Source organism: Colletotrichum aenigma, assembly GCF_013390185.1.
Source record: "Colletotrichum aenigma strain Cg56 chromosome Unknown KSG_Cg56_contig06, whole genome shotgun sequence".
NCBI lineage: Eukaryota > Fungi > Ascomycota > Sordariomycetes > Glomerellales > Glomerellaceae > Colletotrichum > Colletotrichum aenigma.
The window spans coordinates 2,540,063-2,563,040 of NW_023500912.1; the positions used below are offsets into that span (position 1 = coordinate 2,540,063).

General features: G+C 54.5%; 7 protein-coding genes across 7 annotated transcripts; 2 read left to right on the forward strand and 5 right to left on the reverse strand.

Annotated features, from left to right (window-relative positions):
• Positions 1 to 914: 914 nt before the first annotated feature.
• spc7 (Kinetochore protein spc7) lies at positions 915 to 5,610 on the reverse strand (the record flags this gene model as incomplete). Its single annotated transcript, XM_037324978.1, has 3 exons — positions 915 to 1,576; positions 1,627 to 5,347; positions 5,398 to 5,610. 3 exons carry the CDS (start codon positions 5,608 to 5,610, stop codon positions 915 to 917), a joined length of 4,596 nt encoding a protein of 1,531 aa, XP_037176371.1.
• A 547-nt stretch (positions 5,611 to 6,157) lies between these two features.
• On the forward strand, positions 6,158 to 6,970 carry CGCA056_v009732 (40S ribosomal protein S11-B; the record flags this gene model as incomplete). The annotated part of the gene is made up of 3 exons (XM_037324979.1): positions 6,158 to 6,335; positions 6,587 to 6,825; positions 6,902 to 6,970. The coding sequence occupies 3 exons, from the start codon at positions 6,158 to 6,160 to the stop codon at positions 6,968 to 6,970; spliced, it is 486 nt and encodes a 161-aa protein (XP_037177061.1).
• Positions 6,971 to 7,791: 821 nt separating this feature from the next.
• CGCA056_v009733 (uncharacterized protein) lies at positions 7,792 to 8,854 on the forward strand (the record flags this gene model as incomplete). Its single annotated transcript, XM_037324980.1, has 2 exons — positions 7,792 to 8,337; positions 8,423 to 8,854. The coding sequence occupies 2 exons, from the start codon at positions 7,792 to 7,794 to the stop codon at positions 8,852 to 8,854; spliced, it is 978 nt and encodes a 325-aa protein (XP_037177179.1).
• Positions 8,855 to 12,195: 3,341 nt separating this feature from the next.
• On the reverse strand, positions 12,196 to 14,325 carry CGCA056_v009734 (uncharacterized protein; the record flags this gene model as incomplete). Its single annotated transcript, XM_037324981.1, has 5 exons — positions 12,196 to 12,435; positions 12,507 to 12,677; positions 12,726 to 14,172; positions 14,225 to 14,264; positions 14,319 to 14,325. 5 exons carry the CDS (start codon positions 14,323 to 14,325, stop codon positions 12,196 to 12,198), a joined length of 1,905 nt encoding a protein of 634 aa, XP_037177316.1.
• A 2,248-nt stretch (positions 14,326 to 16,573) lies between these two features.
• On the reverse strand, positions 16,574 to 17,708 carry CGCA056_v009735 (uncharacterized protein; the record flags this gene model as incomplete). The annotated part of the gene is made up of 2 exons (XM_037324982.1): positions 16,574 to 17,049; positions 17,105 to 17,708. The coding sequence occupies 2 exons, from the start codon at positions 17,706 to 17,708 to the stop codon at positions 16,574 to 16,576; spliced, it is 1,080 nt and encodes a 359-aa protein (XP_037177059.1).
• A 1,492-nt stretch (positions 17,709 to 19,200) lies between these two features.
• On the reverse strand, positions 19,201 to 20,118 carry MNN4-0 (Protein MNN4; the record flags this gene model as incomplete). Its single annotated transcript, XM_037324983.1, has 3 exons — positions 19,201 to 19,252; positions 19,307 to 19,912; positions 19,970 to 20,118. 3 exons carry the CDS (start codon positions 20,116 to 20,118, stop codon positions 19,201 to 19,203), a joined length of 807 nt encoding a protein of 268 aa, XP_037177314.1.
• Positions 20,119 to 21,696: 1,578 nt separating this feature from the next.
• ndx1 (Diadenosine hexaphosphate hydrolase) lies at positions 21,697 to 22,215 on the reverse strand (the record flags this gene model as incomplete). The annotated part of the gene is made up of 1 exon (XM_037324984.1): positions 21,697 to 22,215. The coding sequence occupies one exon, from the start codon at positions 22,213 to 22,215 to the stop codon at positions 21,697 to 21,699; it is 519 nt and encodes a 172-aa protein (XP_037177315.1).
• Between the last annotated feature and the right edge of the window lie 763 nt (positions 22,216 to 22,978).

The window sequence follows — 22,978 nt, forward strand, 5'->3', positions numbered from 1 at the left end:
AGGTCGGTCACGTGCCTGAGGCGGTAGAGTGGGGCGGGTGAGCTGAGGATTTCCTAATCGGGTTGAAGTGAAGTTGAGATGCCAACGCTCCAGCACCCTAAGGCACCAAACGCAGCGGTCCCTTCAGGGGACCTGAGCCCGTCGCACCCAAGTCTTGAATTCCTTGCCCTAGTGACGTCAGTAATACTGTGGTGAAATTTTCTTCAGGTTGGCGAAGGAATCAGGAGCGCACAAAAGGCAGCCCTTGGGAAAATGACGTTGCAGTCGTGATGTTTTCGGTGAGTGGGCCTCACCGAGCACCCCCCACCCACTTCGTCTGGCCGCGTTTGATTCCGTCCGTTTGCCAACCGTCTTTGATTCTAAACTGCGTTTGCTTCTAGCGTTTTATCTCATTGTTTTCAATGAATTCTATGTTCAATTGATCATTGGGATCACAATGCCTCAGTACTCGAGAACAAATGCTTGCATCCGTCACAATTAAGTGGGACAAAGGCCGTCTGCCCAGTCGACATTGGCGGTCTTCCGTCTATTTCTTGTTCTTCCGATTGTTGATTTCTAGTTTCTAATTGGAATTGATCCCTCTACTCCTCTGTTTTTTGCTCGCGACTGATACCCGTTTCAATCAATTCGTCGTGCTCACACCATAGTCAACCGTAGAACCCAAATTGGGTTGACGATCACGCCTTTAAGAGCAAGATGCAAACAATTGACCAAAAATAATCTCATTTGGGTAAGGTAATACGACAACAACAAAACCAAATGTACGTTATTCGACTACACACAGGGTATCCTCACGGCGCCATTAAACCAAACCTGCCTCCCACCGACATAATCCCAGCAACAATAATCCACCATCATCACTCATTACAAGGTAGTACTGGTAATGCCTGCAGCAAAACGTAAACCTGCTACTCCTACTGCTTCTTCCCTCTTGCCAAAAGTCTCTCGTGAAGGTCCACGACCACATCGCTCCATGAAGGGGCGCCTTCCTCTTGAGAAAAGGCAGCCTCACCCAAATGGGTGGACAAGAACTCCGCAATCTTTGGGGTGTTGAAATGCTCCCCGTACACGACTGTCGCCTCAGGGTGAAGCGAGAAATCGACTCCGTCAGGCTTGCTCGCTCCCCTGATCTCGAGGGCAATCTCCACCTTGGTCTCCAGCGGCGCCATGAGAAGTGAAGACTTGACCGCGATAGACGAGTCAGAAACTCTCGCCACGGTGGTCGGGAAGGTAATGTTCAGCCGACGGACATGGTTGGAGGTGGAATTAGCCTTGTCCCACGCAGTGCGAACCATGTGGAGGAGATCCGCAATTTTAGTGCGGCTCTGCGGCAGGCCACGAATGTGGTCCCGAATGCATTCCAGGAAAAACTCCTTCTCCGGCGTTGACGGCACGGGTTTGGATGCGCGATTCGCGGCAATATAACACAGGTCGATCCTCGCGTTCTTCTTCCGGGGCTGGAAGGATGCAATGTCGAACACGATCTCAATCTCGCGGAGGTACGTCATGGAGATTTGGCTGCCGGAAACGCCGGTGACGGCCCAACCGTGCTGCTTCTCCAGGGCATCGACTCGTCCTGGGGTCAAGTTAGCTAAGCAAAAGATACGGAATCCAGTTTTCACATACCCTTGAGTGCACTGATTTCACCTGTCGACCAGCCTCGGCACTCCTCGCGAATCTTCTCCGCTTCCTTAATATCCTCGTGGCACTGCTGCTTCTCCTGCGTGAGGGCCTCAACACCACGCTCGGCATCCTCGAGTTCTTGTCGGAGCTCGGCAATGAGTTGAGTCTTTTCCTGAACGTCGCTTTCGACCTCGGCGAGATCAGCCCTGGCGGTCTCGAGTTCCTCTGGGTCGCAGTCCGCCAGTTCATTGGCGACGGCCTGCAGGTTGCTGTACTCTTGCTCAAGTTCGGTGAAACGAGAAACGATCGCAGGAAGGGTAGAGGCGAGCAGCTTTTGTTGCTGCTGGAGAACCTTCTCATCGGTTTTCATGCCCTCGACAATCCTGATAAGCCCCTCCTTCAGACCCTCCTGGAGCTTCATTCGCCACTCGTACCACATGGCCTTGCTCTCAAGACGGGCATGGGTCTTGCCGTTCTTGAACTGGTTGTCGAGGATATTCTTGAAGTCGGGAGAGGCGGACATATACTCCCGGAAGAGAGGCGGATTCTCCTCAAAGGTCTCGGACTCAATCTCTCGAACGATTCTGCGTCCCTCAGAAATGTACTTCTTCAGTTCGCGGCAAGAGTGTTGGTAAAGTTCCAGCATGGGCACCGTGCAAGCGCCGGCGACCACACAACGCTCCAAAGACAAGTCCTCTTTTCCACCCATTTCTCTAAACATGTCTGGTGCCTGAGTATGCCTCCGCTTTGTCGTCGTCAACTCCATGAAGCGGATGGAAGTCATGTTGAGGAAGTCCTGAAGATGAATGCGCTCCTCAGACTCGTCGTTCATGAGCTCATTGTCGGGTCGGACAGGCGAGCCATCGAGGTTCATGGGGTGAGTGGCGGTATCATCCTCAACATCTCTGAAGCGTCCTTGTCCGTGAGGAGACTTGGCCGTGCTCCCACTCTTCAATGGCGACTCGGAATGTGTCGGGGTTGCCTTAGTTGTCGTGTCTTCCTCCAAGAAGCGTTGGGAAGAACGAGTCAATCTGCGACCAGTAGTCTCGGCCTTGCTAGGGGGCTGGGCCAACTTGACGTTTTTCACAGGACTTCCTTGGTGTCCCTTGAGTCTCTTGACGCCGTCGTTGTCTTCGCGCTCCTCCTCGTCGTCAAGCTCGGCAGGACGCTTGCCAAGCAGGCCCTTGGCGCTTCCAACGTGGAGACTCTTGCGACCCTGAAGGCGCTTCTTCTTCGGGCTCAAGCTGTCAATCATCTCCCTAAGGTTGAGCGTTGCGTCCTTCTCATTTTCGCCATCCGCCTCGCGCTCGAGGATTGTACGGCTGTTCTCTTTGTCTTCTTCATCTTGGCGGTCTCTGTCGACTTCAATCTCAATGACCTTTGGATCCCCAAAGGTAACTCCGCGGGTCTTTCCAGGTACGAACTGCTGGGCGGCTTCGCCAAGAGATCCTCGTCGGTCAAGAATAGCAGCAACGCGGGGTGATCCCAGCCCTGGCTTGTCTGCGCCGACACCAGAATGCCTGCGGGGTTGGGGAGTGAGAACAACAGTGGGCGTCCTTGCTCCAGTTGCTGGATCTTGCTGAAAGACGTTCAAACGGTTGGCAGTATTTTCATGTGATGGTGTCGCGGGCTTTCTCGTTGGTGATTTTGAAGCAGACTTGGGGAGCGACTTGGTCGGTGACTTGGGCCGTCCTCGCTTCTTGGAAGACTGGGGTGTCTTGACTGGCGAGCTGTCCAACGGAGTCGTGGCCACTGGTGGTGGCGCTGCAGACTTCGGTGGGCTAGGTGTCCTGGTACTCCTCTCTGGGCTTTTGGAAGGACTTCTGGCTGGCGACTCGCCAAAGAGGCTCGCACGAGGCATGCCGTTGCGGAGGCTTCTGCCTTGGAACGGGTTGAAACCGGGGCTGTCTGCCGGGGGGTTCTTCTTGACGGACGCAGCAAGCTTCTTTGCAGGCGATGCTGGCTTCACGGACATGGTCTTGGAGGGCGTGTCGGGCTTGTCGACCTCCTCCTCCATGAGCTTCTTGGCGGCAATCCGGGCCTCTGGTGATTGAGGTCCTCCAATGATGCCTCCAACAGCGGTGGTCGTGTCCATACCCATCGTGGCGTCCTCTGCTTCGGCCGCCTCAGAAGTAGGCAGAATACCTCCAACAGCTGTGGTGATATCCATGTCCATGGTAGGCTCATCCTTCTCCGGGGAAGCAGTAGCAGCGCCAAGAATTTTTCCAACGCCAACAGTCATGTCCATGCCCCCTGTAGCGTCATCTTCTTCCATCGGCTTGTCTGGCGATGACATGATCCGACCCAGTCCAACAGTCATGTCCATACCCAAGGTCTCATCACCATGAAGAGTCTTATCAGCCGCAGGGAGGATGCCACCCATGGCAACAGTCATGTCCATGTCCATTGTTGACTCGTCCATAACCGAGTTGTCGCGCGTAGTCATGGTCCTGCGACGCTTCTGGGAGGTGTCTCTCTTGGCCTGGGACGGCAGAAGACCGCCAATGGCAGTTGTAAACTCCATAGACATGTCCTCATCTTCACCCTCATCGAACAGGGTGTCGTTGGGATTCTGTTTTTGGATACCTCCAACGGCGGTAGTAAACTCCATGGTTTGGTCTTCCTGGCTCGGCTCGGCGGCTTGTTGGTTGACTCGAGAAAGAATACCGCCGATAGCACGTGTGACATCCATCGACATGTCCTCGTTGGGATCAAAAGCACTCTGAGAGGTCTTATCTTTCATAATGCCGCCAACTGCTGAGGTGATGTCCATGTCCATATCCTTGTCATCGTCGTCTTCGTCTTCGGGAGGACTATTGCGCGCAGGCGGGGGAGGGGCGTTCTCCTGGTCCTTGGCACCCTCGTCCTGTGGCTTCTTCTTGATCCAGCCGAAGGAAGGAATGACTTCTTCCTCCTCTTCGTCATCGTCGGAGCCAAGTCGTTGAGTTCCTGCTTGTCGCGCAGCCATCCTCAGAGCCTCATCCAGGGTGTCGTTCTCGTCATCCGATGCGACCGTACGACCAGACATGACTGATGCGCCAGTGACCTCATTGTCGTCGATGGTCATCATCGTGCCATCGTCATCCGAAGAATCGCTGTTGGAGTCCGAGTCCTCGACCTCTTCATCTCCATCCACCTCCTCTACCGCATCAGCAGGCTCAGAATCCGAGCTGAAACCGGATGCGGCCGTGTTCTCATCTTCGGTGAAGTCCATCAGATTTGCTGTGGAACTGCGCCTGCGCTTCTTCTGGTGGAGCTCTCTCTGGTTCTCTGGTGACTCTGGAACTATCTCGTCCACCTGCTCTTGCGGCGTGGACGCCCGATCAGATCCCTTTCCATTTGCGCTAGATGCACGTCGCGTCGAGTCTGTTGACGCTGTCGAGTCTTGGTTGAACTCAATCTCGTGGAACGTGTGAAGGGTCGCCTCGGCGGCAAATGATACTCTGCGGTTGGCGAGCGACTTGCGTCGCGCATCTCTGCGCTCTCGCTCCTCTCGTTCTCTAGATGCGGCCTGCTGCTCTTCCTCCGTGCGCAAGGCAATCTTGGAACCAGACGAGCTGCCGGCGGAGTTGCCGGTGGATGCGTTCGTGGGGGTGCTGGCCCGGGGCGGTCCCAGGTCGATGAGGTCTGCGTTACGCTTGCGGTGTGGTGGGATCTCGGGCAGGAGCGGCATCGTGGGCTTCAAAATCGATCGCGGCGGGGGCCGTGACGGCACGGCGAGGGACTGCGAACGTTAGCCGGGCGTGCACAAGACCAAAACACGAGCATTCTCACTGCTCTGCGGTTGCCATTTGCATTTTTGAGGGCGTCTAGGCCGCCGGGGCCAATGCTCTTGCTTCGCGACTTCTTACGACTCTCTGCAAGTGTGGTGCCGACGTCGATGGTCGCATTCTCCTTGTCGGTTCCCTTCCTCGACGTCGTCGGTGCGCCGATGGACTTGCGCGTCCGCCGCGTGGAAGGCATGGTCGCGTCGCCGAATGAAGCCATTTTGAATATCGGTGTGGCGATTTGACTGTGAGGCTTCAAGTGGGAGGGCCAGACGTGCACATGTCACGTCTTAAAGAGCAACGCGATTGTTGGTGGCGTGAATGTCCAAGTTCCTCAAAGTCCCCTAACACACCCCAAGCACGGGTGGTGGGCTGCATGGGTCGGTGTTTACTTCTGACCGGGCCTCTCATTGGCTGCTAAGGAATGATGTCAACAGACCGCGTTCGGGGGCCTGTGGTTGCTGTGGTATCGGCTGTCGCCGCCTCGGGACGTCGATTCTTCCTCTTCGCCCCACTCTTTGGCAGGTCACAGATCGCCGTGGCTGGACCGCAGGCACCAGCCACACACCGCCCTCGCTTCCCGAAAAAAAAAGGGAAGGAGCCACACCCACAGCCCACAGTTGCAAGCCCTAATCAGTTTGCTCGTGCGTGCCAATCCAATCCGACTTTGAGTCTGACCAAAAAAATCGCAAGGTTCAGCACCTCGACTTCTAACCCAAACAGCACCCACCCGCCCAGTCGACCCGCGACCGCATCACGACGTCAAGATGGCTACCGAGTTGACCGTCCAGTCCGAGAGGGCTTTCCAGAAGCAGAAGGGTATCTTCCTCAACCAGAAGGTCAAGGCGAAGTCTGCTCGCCCTGGCAAGAGCGGCCGCAGATGGTACAAGGACGTCGGCCTGGGTTTCCGCACCCCCAAGACTGCCATTGAGGGCAGCTACATCGGTACGTTTGCGAGCACCGACTGCGAATGATGTGGTGGGAATGTTGGCGCACGCGACACGGCAAACGGAAATTTTCGACATGGGATTTCGCGACACTCGAGAACATCGAAAAAGATCATTTTGGCACTCGAGGGGAAGAGGAGGAATTCAGGATTGGAGACACCGACACCGACGCCGCGCGCTGGGATATACGAACATGCACACATGCAACACCACGAGAAACACGATTGCTAACGTTGGCGCGTCTTACAGACAAGAAGTGCCCCTTCACCGGCCAGGTCTCCATCCGTGGCCGTATCTTGACCGGCACTGTCGTTTCCACCAAGATGCACCGCACCCTCATCATCCGCCGCGAGTACCTCCACTTCATCCCCAAGTACGCCCGTTACGAGAAGCGCCACAAGAACCTCGCTGCCCACGTTTCCCCCGCTTTCCGTGTCGAGGAGGGTGACCAGGTCACCGTTGGCCAGTGCAGACCTCTGTCCAAGACTGTATGTTCCGACCTCCCCCCCACGATCTCTCGGACCATGAAATGGTATGGAACATGGTTGCTAACATGGCCACCAGGTCCGCTTCAACGTCCTGCGTGTCCTTCCCCGCACCGGCAAGGCTGTCAAGAAGTTCTCCAAGTTCTAAATCGGCTCATTGGCATTTACGGCGTGACTGCGGTGTGGGTTATTCATTTCATACCGGATGGGAGGTCATCAGGGAAAACTGCATCCACAATGATTGTGTTATAGATGCAGAATCAAGACCAAAATGAATTCGATCAGCCAAACAGCTACGTGGTCGTGAACTAGAGGTTATGTTTCTCTGGGTGACCCGGGCACACGATGGGCTTGTGATTTTTGCGGGAACGGAAAACTACGATGTGCCTCAGGTCGAATGAACGAAAAATGATTAGGGATTGGAAGTACAGCTGTCTTGTCCGTGGCCTTTGTGACGTGATATTTGAATTGCTAATGATCGGCGTCTGGTCCATCTGTCCTGGTCCCCGTTTACCCAACGTCAACAGCAGAAATCCTGATAGTGGCAGATGAGACCAACAGCGGTATACGATTAGGAGTAACCTTATGCACACCAAAACTTCCCAACCCAAAATGATCCCCGGATGTTGTGATGTTGGTCCGGCTTTCACTTCAAGAAATCCCATGAGATGATAAAACCGCTGCTATCTCGCAATCAGCTTCCAGCAGCGCCATGGCGGTAGCTCGACAAATAGAATTCGATATAATTAAGCTCATAGTACAGTGCTTCGTACAGTGCGCAGTCTTCAACTGACACTTTCCATTCGTGTCTTTCTGAGCATCTGATTGGATCACCAAATCCCGCCTGGAAATTCTCGAAGAGCTTCAGTTTGCGACACCCCTCCTCCCCTCCGAAGCTCCCCAAGATACCCCCCTCTTCCGCCCCCTCTCTCCTCGACATCTTCCTAGTCTCAAAGGCCCTCATTCAAAATGGGCTGGTTCGACGGCTGGTTCGGTTCCAGCACCACCACCTCGGACCCTCTCAAGTCCCTGGACCCCAAGCTCCGCGAGTTCCTCGAGCGCGAATCCCCCGTCAAGATCCAGCAACAGATCCAAGAAGCGGAACAAGCAGCGGCCGCCGCGGCAACAGAAGCAGCAGCAGCAGCAGAAGCAGCGATCTCAACAGCAACAACACCACAAACATCACAACAAAACGGTGCCGACACAACAGCAGACTCGAGACCAAAAGTGCCCAAGGAGAGCCTCTTCCAGGATGGACGGTACGCGCACCTGTGGAAGACGTACCGGCCGTACGCGGAGATCGAGGCCGAGAGCAAGACCGACCACGAGAAGCTGATGGACGTGCTGGACGGGTACAAGGAGCGCAAGCACAACATCGGCCGGGCGGCACTGGAGAACTGCGCGCTGCAGCAGGAGGAGTGGGTGAACTGCATGAAGAGCGGCTCCTGGGAGGACAGGATGCAAATGTGCAGGCACCAGGTGCAGCGCTTCGAGAAGTGCTATACCATGCAGACGGTACGTTTACTTCCTACACTCCAATCATCGCGACGGCACCAGACAAATTACTCGGGTTATTCTAACACTCTGCTCCCGCACACAGAGATTCCTTAAAGCCCTGGGCTACCAATCCGTCTACAACCGCCCGGCGCAGGTCGAAGAAGACATTCAGATGCACGCCGACAAGCTGTACCAGCGCATGGTCGAGCAAGAAAAGGCCATTGAGGCGGCCAAGCAGGAAGGCCTGCCGGTGCCCAAGTTCGACCTCTCAATACCCGCCGCCGTCGAGGCGGCTCCTGCCATCCAGCCTCGGCCAGATCTCAAGAAATCGTGGAAGGAGAAGCTGGAGCAGCTGCCAGAAGAGGAGCGCGCGGTCGAAGAGGCGGCGCTGCGGGCGGATCTGCAGGCCAAGGCGGAGGTTGCCAAGAACGTGCAGAAGCTGTGGGACGAGCAGGAGAAGGAGAAGCAGCAGCGCAAGGCGGAGGGCAAGGCGACTGTGATGGACCGCATCACGGGAGCATTCGGAGGCAAATGAGACTCGTTGAGACCAGGACGTTACTTGCCATGGGTCATGGAGGAAGCCGGCTTGTGTTGTAATTGTACAAAAGCGGTTGTCAACGCGGACCGTGATCCCGTCGCTCAGCCTCACGATGGAGGTTTGCCGTGTTGGCTATAGAATTCACGTTGTACTACTAGAAGAGCATCTATAAATGCACAAAAGAAGCCCCTCTTGGAGGCTACGATCTCCCAATCTCACGAATCCGCAAGTCTCTCGTTTCCATCATTCAGTTACCCATCATTTGGCGTTTGCGGTCGTCATCAGACCGAATCTCTACCACGACTACACCGATCGTGATCGGCCCTGTGGCATTTCGTAATGTGACTTCATCAGCCTCGCACACACCCGAGAACGAAACATGGCGAACAGGCCAGAACGCCCCGCTGTAATTCCCTCAGCAGGGACTGCGCCGCCAAGTTCCAACTCAACCCCCCAAAATCATCCCATCTCAACCGCCTCCCGCCCCAGAGAGCAGGGAAACTCAGAATCTCAATCCGAAGAAATGGAAGAGAAAAAAAGCTCAGCACCAGGGATTCAGCTCCCGGTCCGAAGTGTCACTGTATCACCACCACGTCACGGCAATTGCACACCTAGCAAGGGCGCACTGAGTAAGTAACTACAACGGGAAGGGGTTTGAATAAACCGCCTCTATGTACGAATAAGGTAAGAGTTTGCGTTTCGCTCAACTTTAGAGCGCGCGGGTTTGCGGAACGCATCCTTTACTCCCCGGTGTATTCGTCCAATTTGCCAGACCAAGCAGCCAACCAGGACCCGGAAGCCAGGGGAAGAACGGGAAAAGAAAAATACCTCGCTCCCACGAGCTGAAAGGTTGCAAATAAGCAGGGGATGAGACGAAATGAAGAAGAACGGGAGGAAAAGGTCGCATGAAGAGGCGCGGCACGACGGAAGCGACAACGGAAACTCTAAACAGCTTCTTTCCCGTAACTTGACGGGCGAGCAAGAGACCAAAAGTCTGACCGCACCGCCGGGGACCCGATGACGACGATTAAACGAAGAGCGGTCTGTCTTGTCTGGTCAGAGAATGATGCAGGAGATGACAGGGTGCTGCGACCGAGGAGTGACAAGCTAACCCAGGACGAGTTGATCAACCAGTTGCGGTTGGCCTCCCTACTACCAGCGGCTAGCACGATGCCTTGCCTCCCCCGAAAAGCCCAGAACTTCTGGGCACGTCAAGTGTTCTGCACCACTCAGCCCTCCCGGCGCCGAGAGGCCACTGCACGCCAAGCTTTGCGGGTAGATCTCTTGGCACACACTTGGCAGCCCAGGGACAGCCGCTTCGCTGGGATCTCGCTCCAGACCCATTTTGACCACAATCGACTTGTAAAAACAAGCTTGGCAACATGGGAAACTTTCGAGTATTTGGATGTATGTTCAATTTTTTTGATGGTTATATTATATAGCCCATAAATCATTCATACTCCGTTAGGGAGCATTCGCCTAACGCCACGGGGAGAGATTGACCATGAGACAAGATGGTAAAATGGGGTAATCGAGTGTGTCTCAAGTCATTGCATCCTCCCCTTTAATCGGTCATTGTCGTTGTATGAGGTCATGAACTCGTCTAGCAGCAAGACTCCTCGCAGCCGCAGAGACCGCAGCAGATCTCGCATCCGGCCTCCTCACCTCCACGGAGGGACATCTCGGGCTGGGGCTCGGCGGACTGTTTGTTGTTTGGTCAGCATACGTTCTTTGTGATCATTGCTTAGATCTGGAGCTTACGGGCTGCTGAGAGACGATGCCGTTCTCAGAGGGGACCTCCATGGGGGCCTGCTGCTGGGGAACCTCGGGGGCGGGCATTTTGATGATGGGGTTTTTGGGTTGAAGAGGTATAGGGTTGAGTGGAAGTTTATGGGTGGTATCGACAGAGTGGTAGTAGTGTTAAGCAACAAGGGAATGGAGCAAGAAGAAGGGCAGTCTGGTCCCGCGTCTTTATGTACTCGACTCACACATCCTTCACAAGGCACACGGCACACACCAACAACAAGCCGACCTCTCTCCCCGTGCCATGTTCTCCATCAACACCCCCCTTCCCCCTGGCTCCATGGCTCAGCTGAAGCAGGTAAAAGCTATCGGTGGCCGAGGGTCCCTAACACATTGCCTCCTGTCCTGCCTCATCCACGCCCCCCCCTTCTTCTCCCCTCATCGCATCCCCTCCACCAACCACCCGCGGCAACTTGGTAAGGTCCTGCGGTAAGCCCCCTTCATCGGAAGTAAAACGGCAAACCAGGGAACATCACCGGCGCCAATCATCACCCGACATCCCAGAGTAAGAATCCAGTTTTCCCATCGTTGCAGCCAGTCAGGATTCAGGGTGGGAAGAGGGCGAAGGGGGCGTGTAAGGCGGCTTCGCCTTGTGTGGTGGGTTGGGGAGGGAACTTTGATGACGGACCCATGGGCCCGTCGAGCTTCAAGTGCCGTACTTCCGGATGAGAGTTAAGATAGCCAGAGCTGCGCTGGTAGGTGGGAGGGAAAGGTACATCACCCAGTCGCGGTGGGCCATGACACGAGACGACGCGCAGCTTGCTGCGGGCGGGAACAATACACTAACAGAGAAAAAGAGTAATAACGACAGCACACGCTGGAAGATGCCGGCGACCGCCACATGCGGAGAGTGGGGCCTGGGACCACGCTGTGAGAGAGCTGTTTTTCCCACCTTCTGCTCACCTTGCCTTGACCTTCCACTTCCCATGACACAACACACACGGCCACCCCGACTCAGTTGTCAGGGAAATTGGGACGAGAAAAAAAATTAAAGGGCAACAGCCGAAAGGTGGAACTGCGCCTCGAATGAGGCTAGTGACGTCAAAAGAGAACCATGCAGAATGCGGCACATCCAGACAAAAATAGAGGGCATCTTTCAGAATTCGGAAGGTCGAGAGGGTCCAGAGCGAGCCTGCGACTCAGCCCTTTGCAGTTCAGTTGTTGCAAGTTGCAATTTGGCCAGCGCGAAAGAGCGGCGTTGCATTTCAATTTGTGCTCACGGTCTTTAATCTGGCTACTTTTCCCTCTTTTGGGGGCGGGTTGCAAGCCACACGGGGTAAAATAAGGTTCGCACCACAGAGCGCTGTCAATCGCAATGAGCGCAAGCCGCAACATTCCTGGTCCTAAGTCTTTTGGTCGTCACTAATTGAGCGAGCCGAATGCCGACTGCCCTGGGTATCCCTGGCCAAAACCACCCGTCAAAACAACCCCCAACACCAAAGCAAGCGTACCTACATGAACACCCTCAAGCATCGTCAACATCGGACATGACGTGGGCTGAGGCCCGTTCCCACTGCCTCTTCCCCAGGTCTTCCCTATCTGCCCTCCAACGCCACCGCGGCGCGTTCTAGGAATGCATTGAAGTCTTTGATCTGCTTCAGCGTCCCCCCTGTGTCGCTCTGCGTACAGGCCTGGTCTGTAATCCTCGATATCAGTATCTCGAGGTTCGCCAATTCCGCCGTCTTCTTGTCGGCTGGGCCGAGCTCAGGCGCCGCACGACCTCGCTCTACCGCAAGGTCGATGTCATGCATCTGCGAAGATAAGCTCAATTGGTTCTGTGGGACGGCCGTTAGTCAATTGTAAGGCTGAGAGATAGCTTGCGCTTCGTGGAGGAGGGGTTGCTGACCAGAGCTTCCTCTTTGACCTTGTCGTGCTTAATTCTGACGGAATCCTTCCGGACAGCCACTTGGTCCCGTTCGGCACGGATGCGCATGATTTCGTCCCGAAGGGTGATTCTCTCCTTTTGGACACTGCGTACCCGCTTGCGCAAGTTGTGGAGTGTGTCGAGGAGAATGGTCTAGAACGGGTCAGCTGTGGCAACCACACCTTGGAGATCATAACCCACGTGTTGGAGAAACCGGTTGCGCAACTCTTCCTGGTAAGCTTCCAGAGCTCGCATCTGCACCCTACGCTCTCTCTTTGTGGCTGCGTCTTCTGCATTGCGCATGCCCTCCTTAAGGGTCTCCAGACTCGTCCCGAGGACCTCCTCACACATGGTGGTCAACACATCCACAGTGTTTACTCCGCCACGGCTGGTGAAGGGGATATCGGAATTGAGAATGTCTGCGTCATCGTCGTCGCCTTCAGGTTGATTCTTCTTCGTCGTAAACCGTTGTACTGGAATCGCAACAGTCTCGTCGCCTCCTGGCGCATCTGAATCTTTTTTCTTCCTTCGTTTAGGGGCGGCTTTGGGCGGACTCTTGGTTTTCGAAGCTGCCTTTGGCCTTCCCTGTCTCTGTTTTGCTGGACTGGCGTGGGTCTGTTTCTTCCGCCTTTTGGGCAGGGGGTCTTCGTTATCCTCATCTACAAGAGTAGAGTCCTGCTCGGCAGACGGCCCTCTTGGGCTTCTGCGGGGCCGCTTGCGCCCCAGTCGTTGTGCCGCCTCGTTCGCGTCCACCTCTTCAGCCACACTCTCATCTGGATCCAGACTCGGCTCCTGTTCCTCTACTAGCGATTCCGGCTCGGGGTCAGGTTCTGGCTCCGGACGTACTTCAGTCTCCGGCTCAGGCTCGGGTTGCAGCTCTTCTGTCGGTTCATCGGAGTGTGCCACGGATTCTTCTGCTTGTGTTTCGTGCCGTGATGATAATTCAGGAGACAGAGTCCTTCCACCAGACTTTCCGGCACCATCAGGTGATAACTCGTCGGCATCTTCAGCCACAGATGCACCAGAGTTGCGGCTCCCGCGGCTGCTTGTCGACCTGCGCGTACCGATCGTGGTCCTTCGAACTTTGCTGACGAGAGGTGATGAAATGGGTACCGTCTCGGTTTCGTTATCTCCGGGAGACAAAGCATCCTGTAATCTAGCGCTTGAAGCTAAAGCACTGCTCGTGATCTTACGGCGTCGGCCGCTTCCTGGTGCATCGGCAGGACTCTCCTCGACTTCGGTATTGGCCGCTGCGGCCCTCCGGTTCACGGGCGAGATCGGTGGCGCGGGTATGACCGGCCTCGGGGGCGGCAAAGACTCGACAGTGTCCGGGTCTTCCTCCTCTATGATTGTAGTCGGACTTGTGTTTGGCTGCTCCGCTGCGGGCTGCGCAGATTCTATCGACGACCCCTCCTCCAATTCTTGGGTTTCTGGTTTGCCGGGTGACTGTCGCGCTTGACTGATACCGGCCGGTGCAGGCAGGAGAGATCGCGCGGCATCAGTGTCCAGTTTCCTTCGCTTCGCAGATGTGTTCGGGGTCGGCGTTGTTCGGGGTGGCGGCTGCTCCGGGCTTGTCTGGGTATCGATTTCGCTCGTGAGGTCGTCGCCGAAGTCCAATTGAAATGAGACATCCTCGACTTGGCCATGTCTTTTTATCGTCAGTTCCATCTCCCAGCAGCGATATCCAAGGCAAAACTCACCCCGCACCGCGCATGCGCTGTTGCATGCGTTCCGCCCGAGCTGTCTGATGTTAGCACCGTCGGCGGGGCGATTCACGTCGGTTCAAGGTCTTACTCGTCATGGTGGAGGATTGGGGCTGCGATTAAAGCGCTTGGGCGCAGATACAATGGATCGGAAGTAGAATACGACTCATCAGAGACGAGTCCAACGTCAAGTCAGGGTTGTGATGTTTGGATTGAAAGCTTGAACTTCAAGACACTACATGGGATAGAGGGGCGCGTCGTGCACCTTAGCCAGGCGTGACGCGCGCCTACCCTTACGCCCTTACGCTGAAGATCCCTACCACCACCCCGTTATGTGGTCCGTGCATCATAACCACCTCCAACAGCACATCGATTTGACCTTGTGAGTCTTTCTTAAGCCATTATAGTTCCAACTTGAATTTTTCAGTCGAACTCTCTGGGTACAACTACAGAACTCGCACTGCAATTTGTGCACTTTCCAACATCTCAAAGAGCTCAAAGAGAGTAATCCTCCAACTGCAACATGGGAGTGTTGTCCGATATGTCATCGATTCGCTCCCGCAGATACTCCAGCTGCAGCATCAGTTGGCATTTTGAGCCAGACTGGCACTTGTGCTTCAACTCTCTGCATGTCATCGCATGTATCTTGTGAGAAAGCTCTTTCATGGACAACTTTTCGCACCAGTCACGGGCGTTCCAAACCTTGTGACTCTGAAAGATCTGGACGCAGCCATTCACAATACGCATCTCCCGCTGCATGTTATGCTCGTCGCAGAGAAGAGGTCGATGCTCCTTGTCGTCTCGATGCTGATCCAGGTGCTCGCTTGTCATGCCGTAGAAATTGTGTGTGCCCGCCTGGTTTCTATCCTGCAGCGGACCCTGTAACCTCGTTATGTCGGAGTGGATGGTTTGCATGCCAACACTAATTTGGAAGACGATGGCTTCTCGGATCTTCCTCGGCACCTCTGACAAGATCTCATCTCGCTCCCAAGAGGCGACTTCTTCGCAGGTCAGCTTGCGGACTGCTTCGGCGCAAAGTTGCGAGAACTGCTCGGCAGCTCTAAAATCCACGGCGGCAAGAATAAACCGACCGAGGCATCGATGGGGCAGATACACCTGCATGACAAATCGGTCAAGATGCGGCTTGAACCACGCCGCAATCCATGGAATCAGAAGCCCTCTGAGCCCAAGTACACGACTGGATTTTGCAATCGCCCAGAGTTTCCCAGCATTGAGGGACTGGCATGCCTCATCAGCGTTGGAATGGGTGAGCGTCAGAATGAAAATAACGTCCTCTGATTCGAGGCCCAGCTTGGCGGGATGGATTTCCCTATCCTCCTGGATCATCTTCCAAAGTTGTGGAGAAGTGCGGCGAACGACTTCAGGGCATACCTGGACAGATTCGCCGGGTTTCGAAGAGGCGTTGACTATGTCGATGGTCAAAGTCCCTGTCTGCACCAAGGCTCCTTGGGTAGGCATGATTATGGTACTTGCGGTGTTTGAAAGTGGCAGGTTGCTGGTTAAGATTCTAGGTAGACATGGTGTTCTAACGGGGAGGGTGTGTATGTTTTATAGAGAACTGAAATCACCCCATGACACCTGGATAGAAACCTGTTCGGCGGAAAGACTCATCTCGACCAAGAATGTCCTCAACCGAAACCTGTATATCTCTCTCTGGAGAGAAGCTGAGTGTGCGGCCCAATCGCAGGGCGCATCTAAGTTTTAGCCATGACGCTACCTGTGAGGCCTTACTTCACACGCAAAGATTTATTTTAGTACATTATCACATTCTTAAAAAAAGAAAAGTCGGAGCATGGATGCGGCTGAAGTTGTGCTCCCTGGGGGTTTCTGGGCGAAGGTAGCTGAGACTCTAGGTTCATTTGCTGTTAGTTGATGCAGAACCTAGAGGTTGTGACAACAACCATGATGTTAACAATGTGGATATTTTCTATTAGAGGCAGTAGCAGTAGGATGATGACAATGATGTCCGGTAGAGAAGACAGAGGCGACGCTCGATATCGACAACAGGCACGATGTAGACAATGAATAGAGGTCATAGTTACGACGATGTACGACAAGGGACGACGAGGTACGACACGACGGACGACACGACAGACGACACGACGGACAACGAGGGACGACGAGGGACGACATGAGGGACGACATGAGGGACGACATGAGGGACGACATGAGGGACGACATGAGGGACGACAAGAAAGGCTGTATCGCTAGTGGAAATTCTAAGAAAAGCAGAGAAAACTCCAGACTCCCAATATCAGTTCCCGGAGATACAAATCCCCGGGGTCCGTTCGATGCACAAATCACCCCCTCCTCCCTTTCCTGTCCTTACATGTCCTGGGCGTCGTCCGCCGTCTCCGCCGTCGTCTTCACTGTTGTCTCCAAGCCTGACTGGGCCCCCTCGATAACAGTCGTCGCCTCCGCCTCCAATAAGTCCATAATTCGTCTAAGTTCGCACCCTCTGCCGGCATCGCAGCTGTGAACGTCGGTCTTCTGCAGGTTTCGGAGGCGCGAACCAAGCTTTCTGATGGTGCAGTTCTCTATCGCTTCTTGCGGTGGCCAGAGAGAGTTATTATGGAGCATCTTGAGGAATTCCTTGACACGTTCACCAGAGTAACATCGCGTCTTCGATGGGCAATCGGCTCTGTTGCAGGATCCTGGTAGTTTGGTTCGAGTCTCGGTGGCGCATGTGTTGCATCGATTTATCATGCTCACTTGCTCATTGAAGGTGAGGTCCGTAATCGCTGAATACAAGAACTTGGTAAGTGTCGCTTTGACCTTTCCCATATTGTTCTCGATGCGCGCTTTTGAGCTGTTAGGGTTATGTGTAAATATCTGGCTTGGGGGACGGTTGCTTACCTCTCAGGTCCTCGTCCAACTCAGAAATAATTGGATCAGCAGCCCAAGACCCGAAGTCGAAGGAGAAAGGGATGTTCATGACAGCAGCCACCAACGTTCTCGAGAACTCTTCTGGGTGCTCGAATCGTTGTAGAGCTACTAACAAGTACCCGATCTCGTCGGGGTCAGCCTTGTTGGACTTCGGCTGCCCAACGAGCCACTGTCCGATCTGGGCCTTGAGGGCCTCGACGCAGCGATACTGGTCAGCGCATATGGCGATGGTTGCGAGCTCTTCGGGAGTCACCATGTCCCACTGGCGCCGCATACGGTAGTGAAGAATGCTTAGCATTACCTCCATTGCATCTGGGTAGTGGTTCTCCTCCAAGTGTATGTCGGGGCGCTGGCCATTCTGGACTTTAATAGCCTCTGAGAAAGTAGGAACGACCAAGAGGCTTTCGAAGTATGGCGATGCGGCGCTGAGTACGTTCGAGCATACCCGGAATTTGCGAATAGTGTTGTCTTTGGTGACAACCAGAACGGCATCCCACTGGTTGTGGAGGTCAACTGTGGTTTCCTCGTGCATGTTGGCACCTGGGTCACGGTGAGCATCCGACTCGTCGGCCATCTTGTTTGTTTGTGGGGTGTACTTAGGTAGGAAGGTTGTGGCACGGCTAGGCCAGAGGGGTGGGTTTATATAGACGGAAGGGCATTAGATAGATCACGGGAAGGAAGGCAGCGGGGGTGTTAATCCCATGAAAAGGAAGGCGACAGAGACGACGACAGAGACCACAGACGACAAGGACGACAGATCACAGAGACGGTAGAGACGATCACAACAGAGGTGGCAGTAAACATAACTAGAGGGGTGAGTGGACGAAGAACCAGAGAGGCGAGAGGGCGAAGAACCTGACAGGTGAGAGGACGACGGACGACAGAAACAACCACGGCAAGTACAGCAGAGACGACAACAAAAACGACTCTCATCCATGGTCACAATACCGACAAGTACAAGTCTCTCGATCTGGCTACGTTCGTTCTTGCTGCCAGATTCAGCTACTTGTTCGGTTTCAACGATGCAATCGCACAGTGGGTGTCTGACTGGCGCCTGGAGCTTCATGACAAATACTTCCAGAAGAACACAGACAATGGCGGTGAGAATGATTACAACGGCATCGGCGACGATACTAGACTGCGTTGCCCGAAATCGCCGAGCTGTTGAAGGCGGCCCATCTCTTCGACTTTGATGATCAGGTTGTCAACAGAAAGTTACGAAAGCTCGCGGCATTTAGGCTTCCTCAGTCATTCCTTCGGGTCTGGCCGAAGTTCAGTCGTGTAGGAAACCAATTTGCTGGTACAAAACTCTTGAGTTCCATTTCTCCCTGCAATGGCCGTCTTGGATTATGTACTGATCAATATGTTAGCGAATCTGCATGTTCAAGCCAGCGACGTGTTCGATAACCTAGTCGACATGCTGAGCGACGGCCCTCTTTACCATAGTCAACAGACATACAGCACAGCTCAACAAGCTTGTTTGAATTGCGGTGGACGACATCCCGCTGTAGCCAGATATTGCAACCTCTGTAGCAACTCTGGCGCCTTGTTGCCCGTCATTTTCACTACTTCTTCTCGTGTTGGCGACTACTTCGCTGCTCTCTGCAAACACTCGCTTTGGCCTCCGGTAAAACTTCGAAACCTTCAAATATCAGTGTTAGCGAAGCGAGTCGAGAAGATGTACAGAGGCACATCGCACGCCTGCTCGGTTGAAACCAAATGCCCCCTGCTCACGCAAATGGCTTTTGTTTCCCAGAGTACGAAGTGGCGACTGAAGAAGCCGGTGGTCAAAACCAACTAAGGGAAAGAGAAGCACCGGATTGTGCAGCAGATGAGAAGGCTGTAAGCAGGAGACCCTACTGTCTGCGCACATTGAAGGAACAGCGGAAGAGATTCGTGATGATGGAAATACGCTCGCTATGTGCGTGTGTGCTTGTTTTGCTGGTCAGATTCCTGGGTATTCCTAACGCCGTACATGAAAGTAGCGAACTGTTTATCGAGACAACAATAACCGAACGCCCAAATATCTTCTCCGAAAACACGTGAATCATACTCCGCCGTGGTCCTTAGAGCTCTTCATTCGGAACCCACTCCATTTCGTTGTCAACGAACTTGTGGCTGTGGAAGTTGTCAGCGATATGCTCACCCGGTCTCGCCAGAATTGAAACTCACTTCTTGATCTCCTTGTTGATCAAAACATCCTCCCCGTACTCGGCCACCAGCATGCTCTTGTACTGATACGGAATTTTCGTCTTCACGCCCTCAAACGTCGTCTCGAGCAGGGGATACAGGTACGTATCCCTGAACTCGTGGCCGTCCTTGCTCGCCAGCACGTTCTCGCCCTCGGGGTGGTCCTTGACGTACCGCACGGCCATGATGTCGATGAACAGGCCGTTCTCCATGTCGATCCAGCGGGCGTCGATGGTGTTGGTGGCCTCGTCGTCGACGGCGCCGTGGACGAAGTTGGGGTTGACCTCGAGCTGGAACTCGCGGCCGCCGGGGACGCCGGGGTACTTGTAGTACCAGGTGGTCATGTTGTAGTAGGCGGCCAGGAAGCGGATGCCGTTCTCGGACAGCTGCACCGTGGGCTGGGCGTCCCAGGGCAGGACCTGCTTGTTCCACCACCAGCCCAGCAGCGCGTTGTGCGAGAGCCAGGTCTGCACGCCCAGGTCGCGGACGGTGGAGAGGTAGGTCTGGACCAAGACCTTGACGGCGGCGCGCTGGGCCGTCTCGTTGAGCGGCGCAGAGGCGAAGCGCGGGTCGTAGTGCTCTGAGAAGCTGTGATTGGGGGTTAGTTATGGGCGTCAATTTTTCCACCGGGCGGTAGTTACTTACTCGGCTTCGTGGAAATGCTTGGCGGGCTGATCCAGAGACGCGGAGCGTGGTGTGGCAGCCGTTGCCTTTGAGATCTGGTCCTGGATCGGGGTGGCTTGGACCAGTGCGGCGCCGAGGCCGATCGTCGTAAAGAGGCGTCCCAGATGCATTTTCACCGACCGTCTCGACTACTCTTTTCGTTCCCTTTCCTGAACTCAAATCCTCCAGAAACCTAGAATTATTCTTCGAGAAGAAAAATTCGCAGGGTAAGCGCCCCTTTTTCGTCGGAACTCGCTGGCTTGTTTTATGTCCTCGAGGCGCGGGCAGGGCCCAACGTCATCGGCTGTCGTAAGAAAGAAACACGGCAAATTCGGCCCCCAGTTTCCTGCGGCACGGAAGCTCGGGAGTGAGATTGGGATCTTCTTGTTCACCAACACACAAAGAAGAATTGGTGTAATAGAAAAAAAAGTAGATGTGTTGGATCTACAGCTGAACAAGAGCAGTACAATACAAAAGAACCAAAAACGGGTGCCTTGATGCCAGTGAGGGGGGCGCATCGAGGTATCTATATCCCCTCCCCCAACCCAACGCCATCCACCCTCATAGCCGCTGATGTGCGTGTACGCCGCACTAGCTGGTACCATCAAGCCCCCGAAGGAACCGATGCGTCTTCCCGGGTCAGAGAGGGGAGGGGGGGCCAACGGGGCGGCGGCGTGTCAGGCCAGGGCCCCCGCGAACGAACGAGAAGGAAAACAAACGTGGAAATGATGCCAGGGCTGCGTAAGACGCCTTACCACCAGAGTCCATTAGCTCGCCCGCTTTCCCGGGGGAAACACACCTAATCGACCACGGTCCACTGCCTTGTCGAAAGTGGCATTGCTCTACCAAGGGAGGTGCTGGCTGGTGCTGCTGTTGCTGCGATCAACGAGTAAACAAGCCTAGGAGGCCGCGGGCAAGCTTTCTTTCCATTGAGTGACCATTGCCGTTTTTGCGTTGCACACGCCCCCCACAAACGGCCAGGACGGCAATTGCGACCAACAGCCAGCGGGCTTTTAGTGGGGCGGGTTGTGCCGTGGTCCCCCCCGCCTGGAACATTGGAATTGGCGTCGTCGTCGTCGTCGGCTGGGCCGCGTCATTATCCCGCGCTGCTAAGAGCATTTTAGCACTGCCGTCAGTCCCGCTTTCTGCTTTCTGTCTGCCCGTCCCCCGACAAGGGACCGCCCGCGATATGTTTAGTGCGGGAGGACGACCACCACCTTACATAGTAGATGCGGATATTTCCCTTGCTTTTTTTTGGGGTGAGATTGACGGCTGTAGTGGGTTGGCCCGCCCACATCCCGATGCTGACGACTCTTCCGCCGTGGTTTTTGCTGTGAGCCTGTGGCTGCGTGCGGCGGTGTTGCCGTGCTAATTTGACGGTTTGAGGCTCCAGAGGGACGGTATTATGCTCGCTCCGGTTTCTCGGCCGGTGTGAGACGAAGTTCGGGCCATTCAAGGTTTGAACTCGGCCGTCTTCCGATGGGATGGTGTCGTGGTTTCCGGAGTCGGCAAGGGTGTGAGGATGCGAATCATCGGGGGGCCGATTGACGAGAACTCGAGCACATCGATGGAATCAAGGCCACATTCACACAAAACAGTGTCGGCTTGCAGACAATAGCAAGCTTCATCTCCATTTGATGTTGATGTCCTCTTGATCCTATGCTTAATTCACCTGCTCCGTCCATCCCAGCGTCTCTGCTCTAATCCACTCATCCAGGTCCAAAAACCGCAACACAGGCCTCTCTGGCGATGCGCTGATCATCAGCAAAGGAAAGACGGTCACCGACTTCCTCCACATCCACCCAGCTAACCTCGAAATCTTCATCCTCCTGCTGCGTTCCCTCCTCCGGTGGAATGGTGGAGTCGGCGGCCGCGACGAACCAGAAGATGATCTTGAGAACTCCGTCTGAGACGCGCTGAGCAACGGCGATGGGCTCGGTGACAAGGGTCGGCCGGTTGTTGGGGGCTATTGAGGATGGGGTCGTAGCCCGCGTCGGTACGTTGACTGGCAGAAGACTCACTCTTACGCCAGTCTCCTCGTAGGTCTCCCGCTTGGCCGCGTCCTCTAGGGTTTCATTGAGGTCTTTACGACCCTTGGGCAGCAAGTGTTCGTCCGAGTTGCGGCAACGGATGACGAGAACTTTCTTTTTCTCGACATCAATGGTTGCAGTGCCGCAGCTAATGACGAATTCGGCGGCAGAGTCCAGACGTCTGTGGGTGGTGGCCATGTTGACGATGGTGCTATGATATAGAGAGGTAGAGCGAGATGGTTATGTTGTCAAAGTATTGGACGAAAAAGAAATGGAAAAAAAGAGAAGGACGGGACGTTGTGAGACCAGAGCTAGTTTTCCTGGGCTACGCATTACATACAGCAATATGCAAACCAAAAGTGACCAAATCGCCAGGAATAAAATTGATCAAAGGCATTAATTCAGTAAAGTATTGCAACGTAATAGCCGAAGAAAAGCAATTCCTCTTGAAATATAGCGATTTCTTGTTTGAAGGTATTAACATGTCTAAGGCAAACTTCTTGGGGCCTTCGCTACAGAATCAGCTCTATCCTGCGACACTAACGGTCTTCTTTTTCTTTACTCTCGTAGGAATCAAATGCTTCACCCCGAGCCCATCCTGGAGGCCCTGGAGTTGACCCTTGCTTTGGTTGTACCAAAGTGAGTGCATATGCAGGATGTAGCTGCTACAACAAGTATGTCTACCGCGATTATGGATATCTCAGTATAGGAAGCTCGCTGAGTTATCGAAGCGTTACCAGAATTCTCATCTTGCACTCTTCAACTCACAAATCTTCATTGCTACCGCTAGTCGCCAAGATCGGTCCGGCCCCGGGGGAAGGCGGGAAGGACAAGACGGACTCTTGTTAGCGCAGGTCGACCGGCGAAGCGGCCGGGACCCACCAGAAGCGCCGAGCCGTCGATGACAACTCTGCAATACAACTCCAATCATGCTAGATGCCGCTATGTAGGCGTACCACGC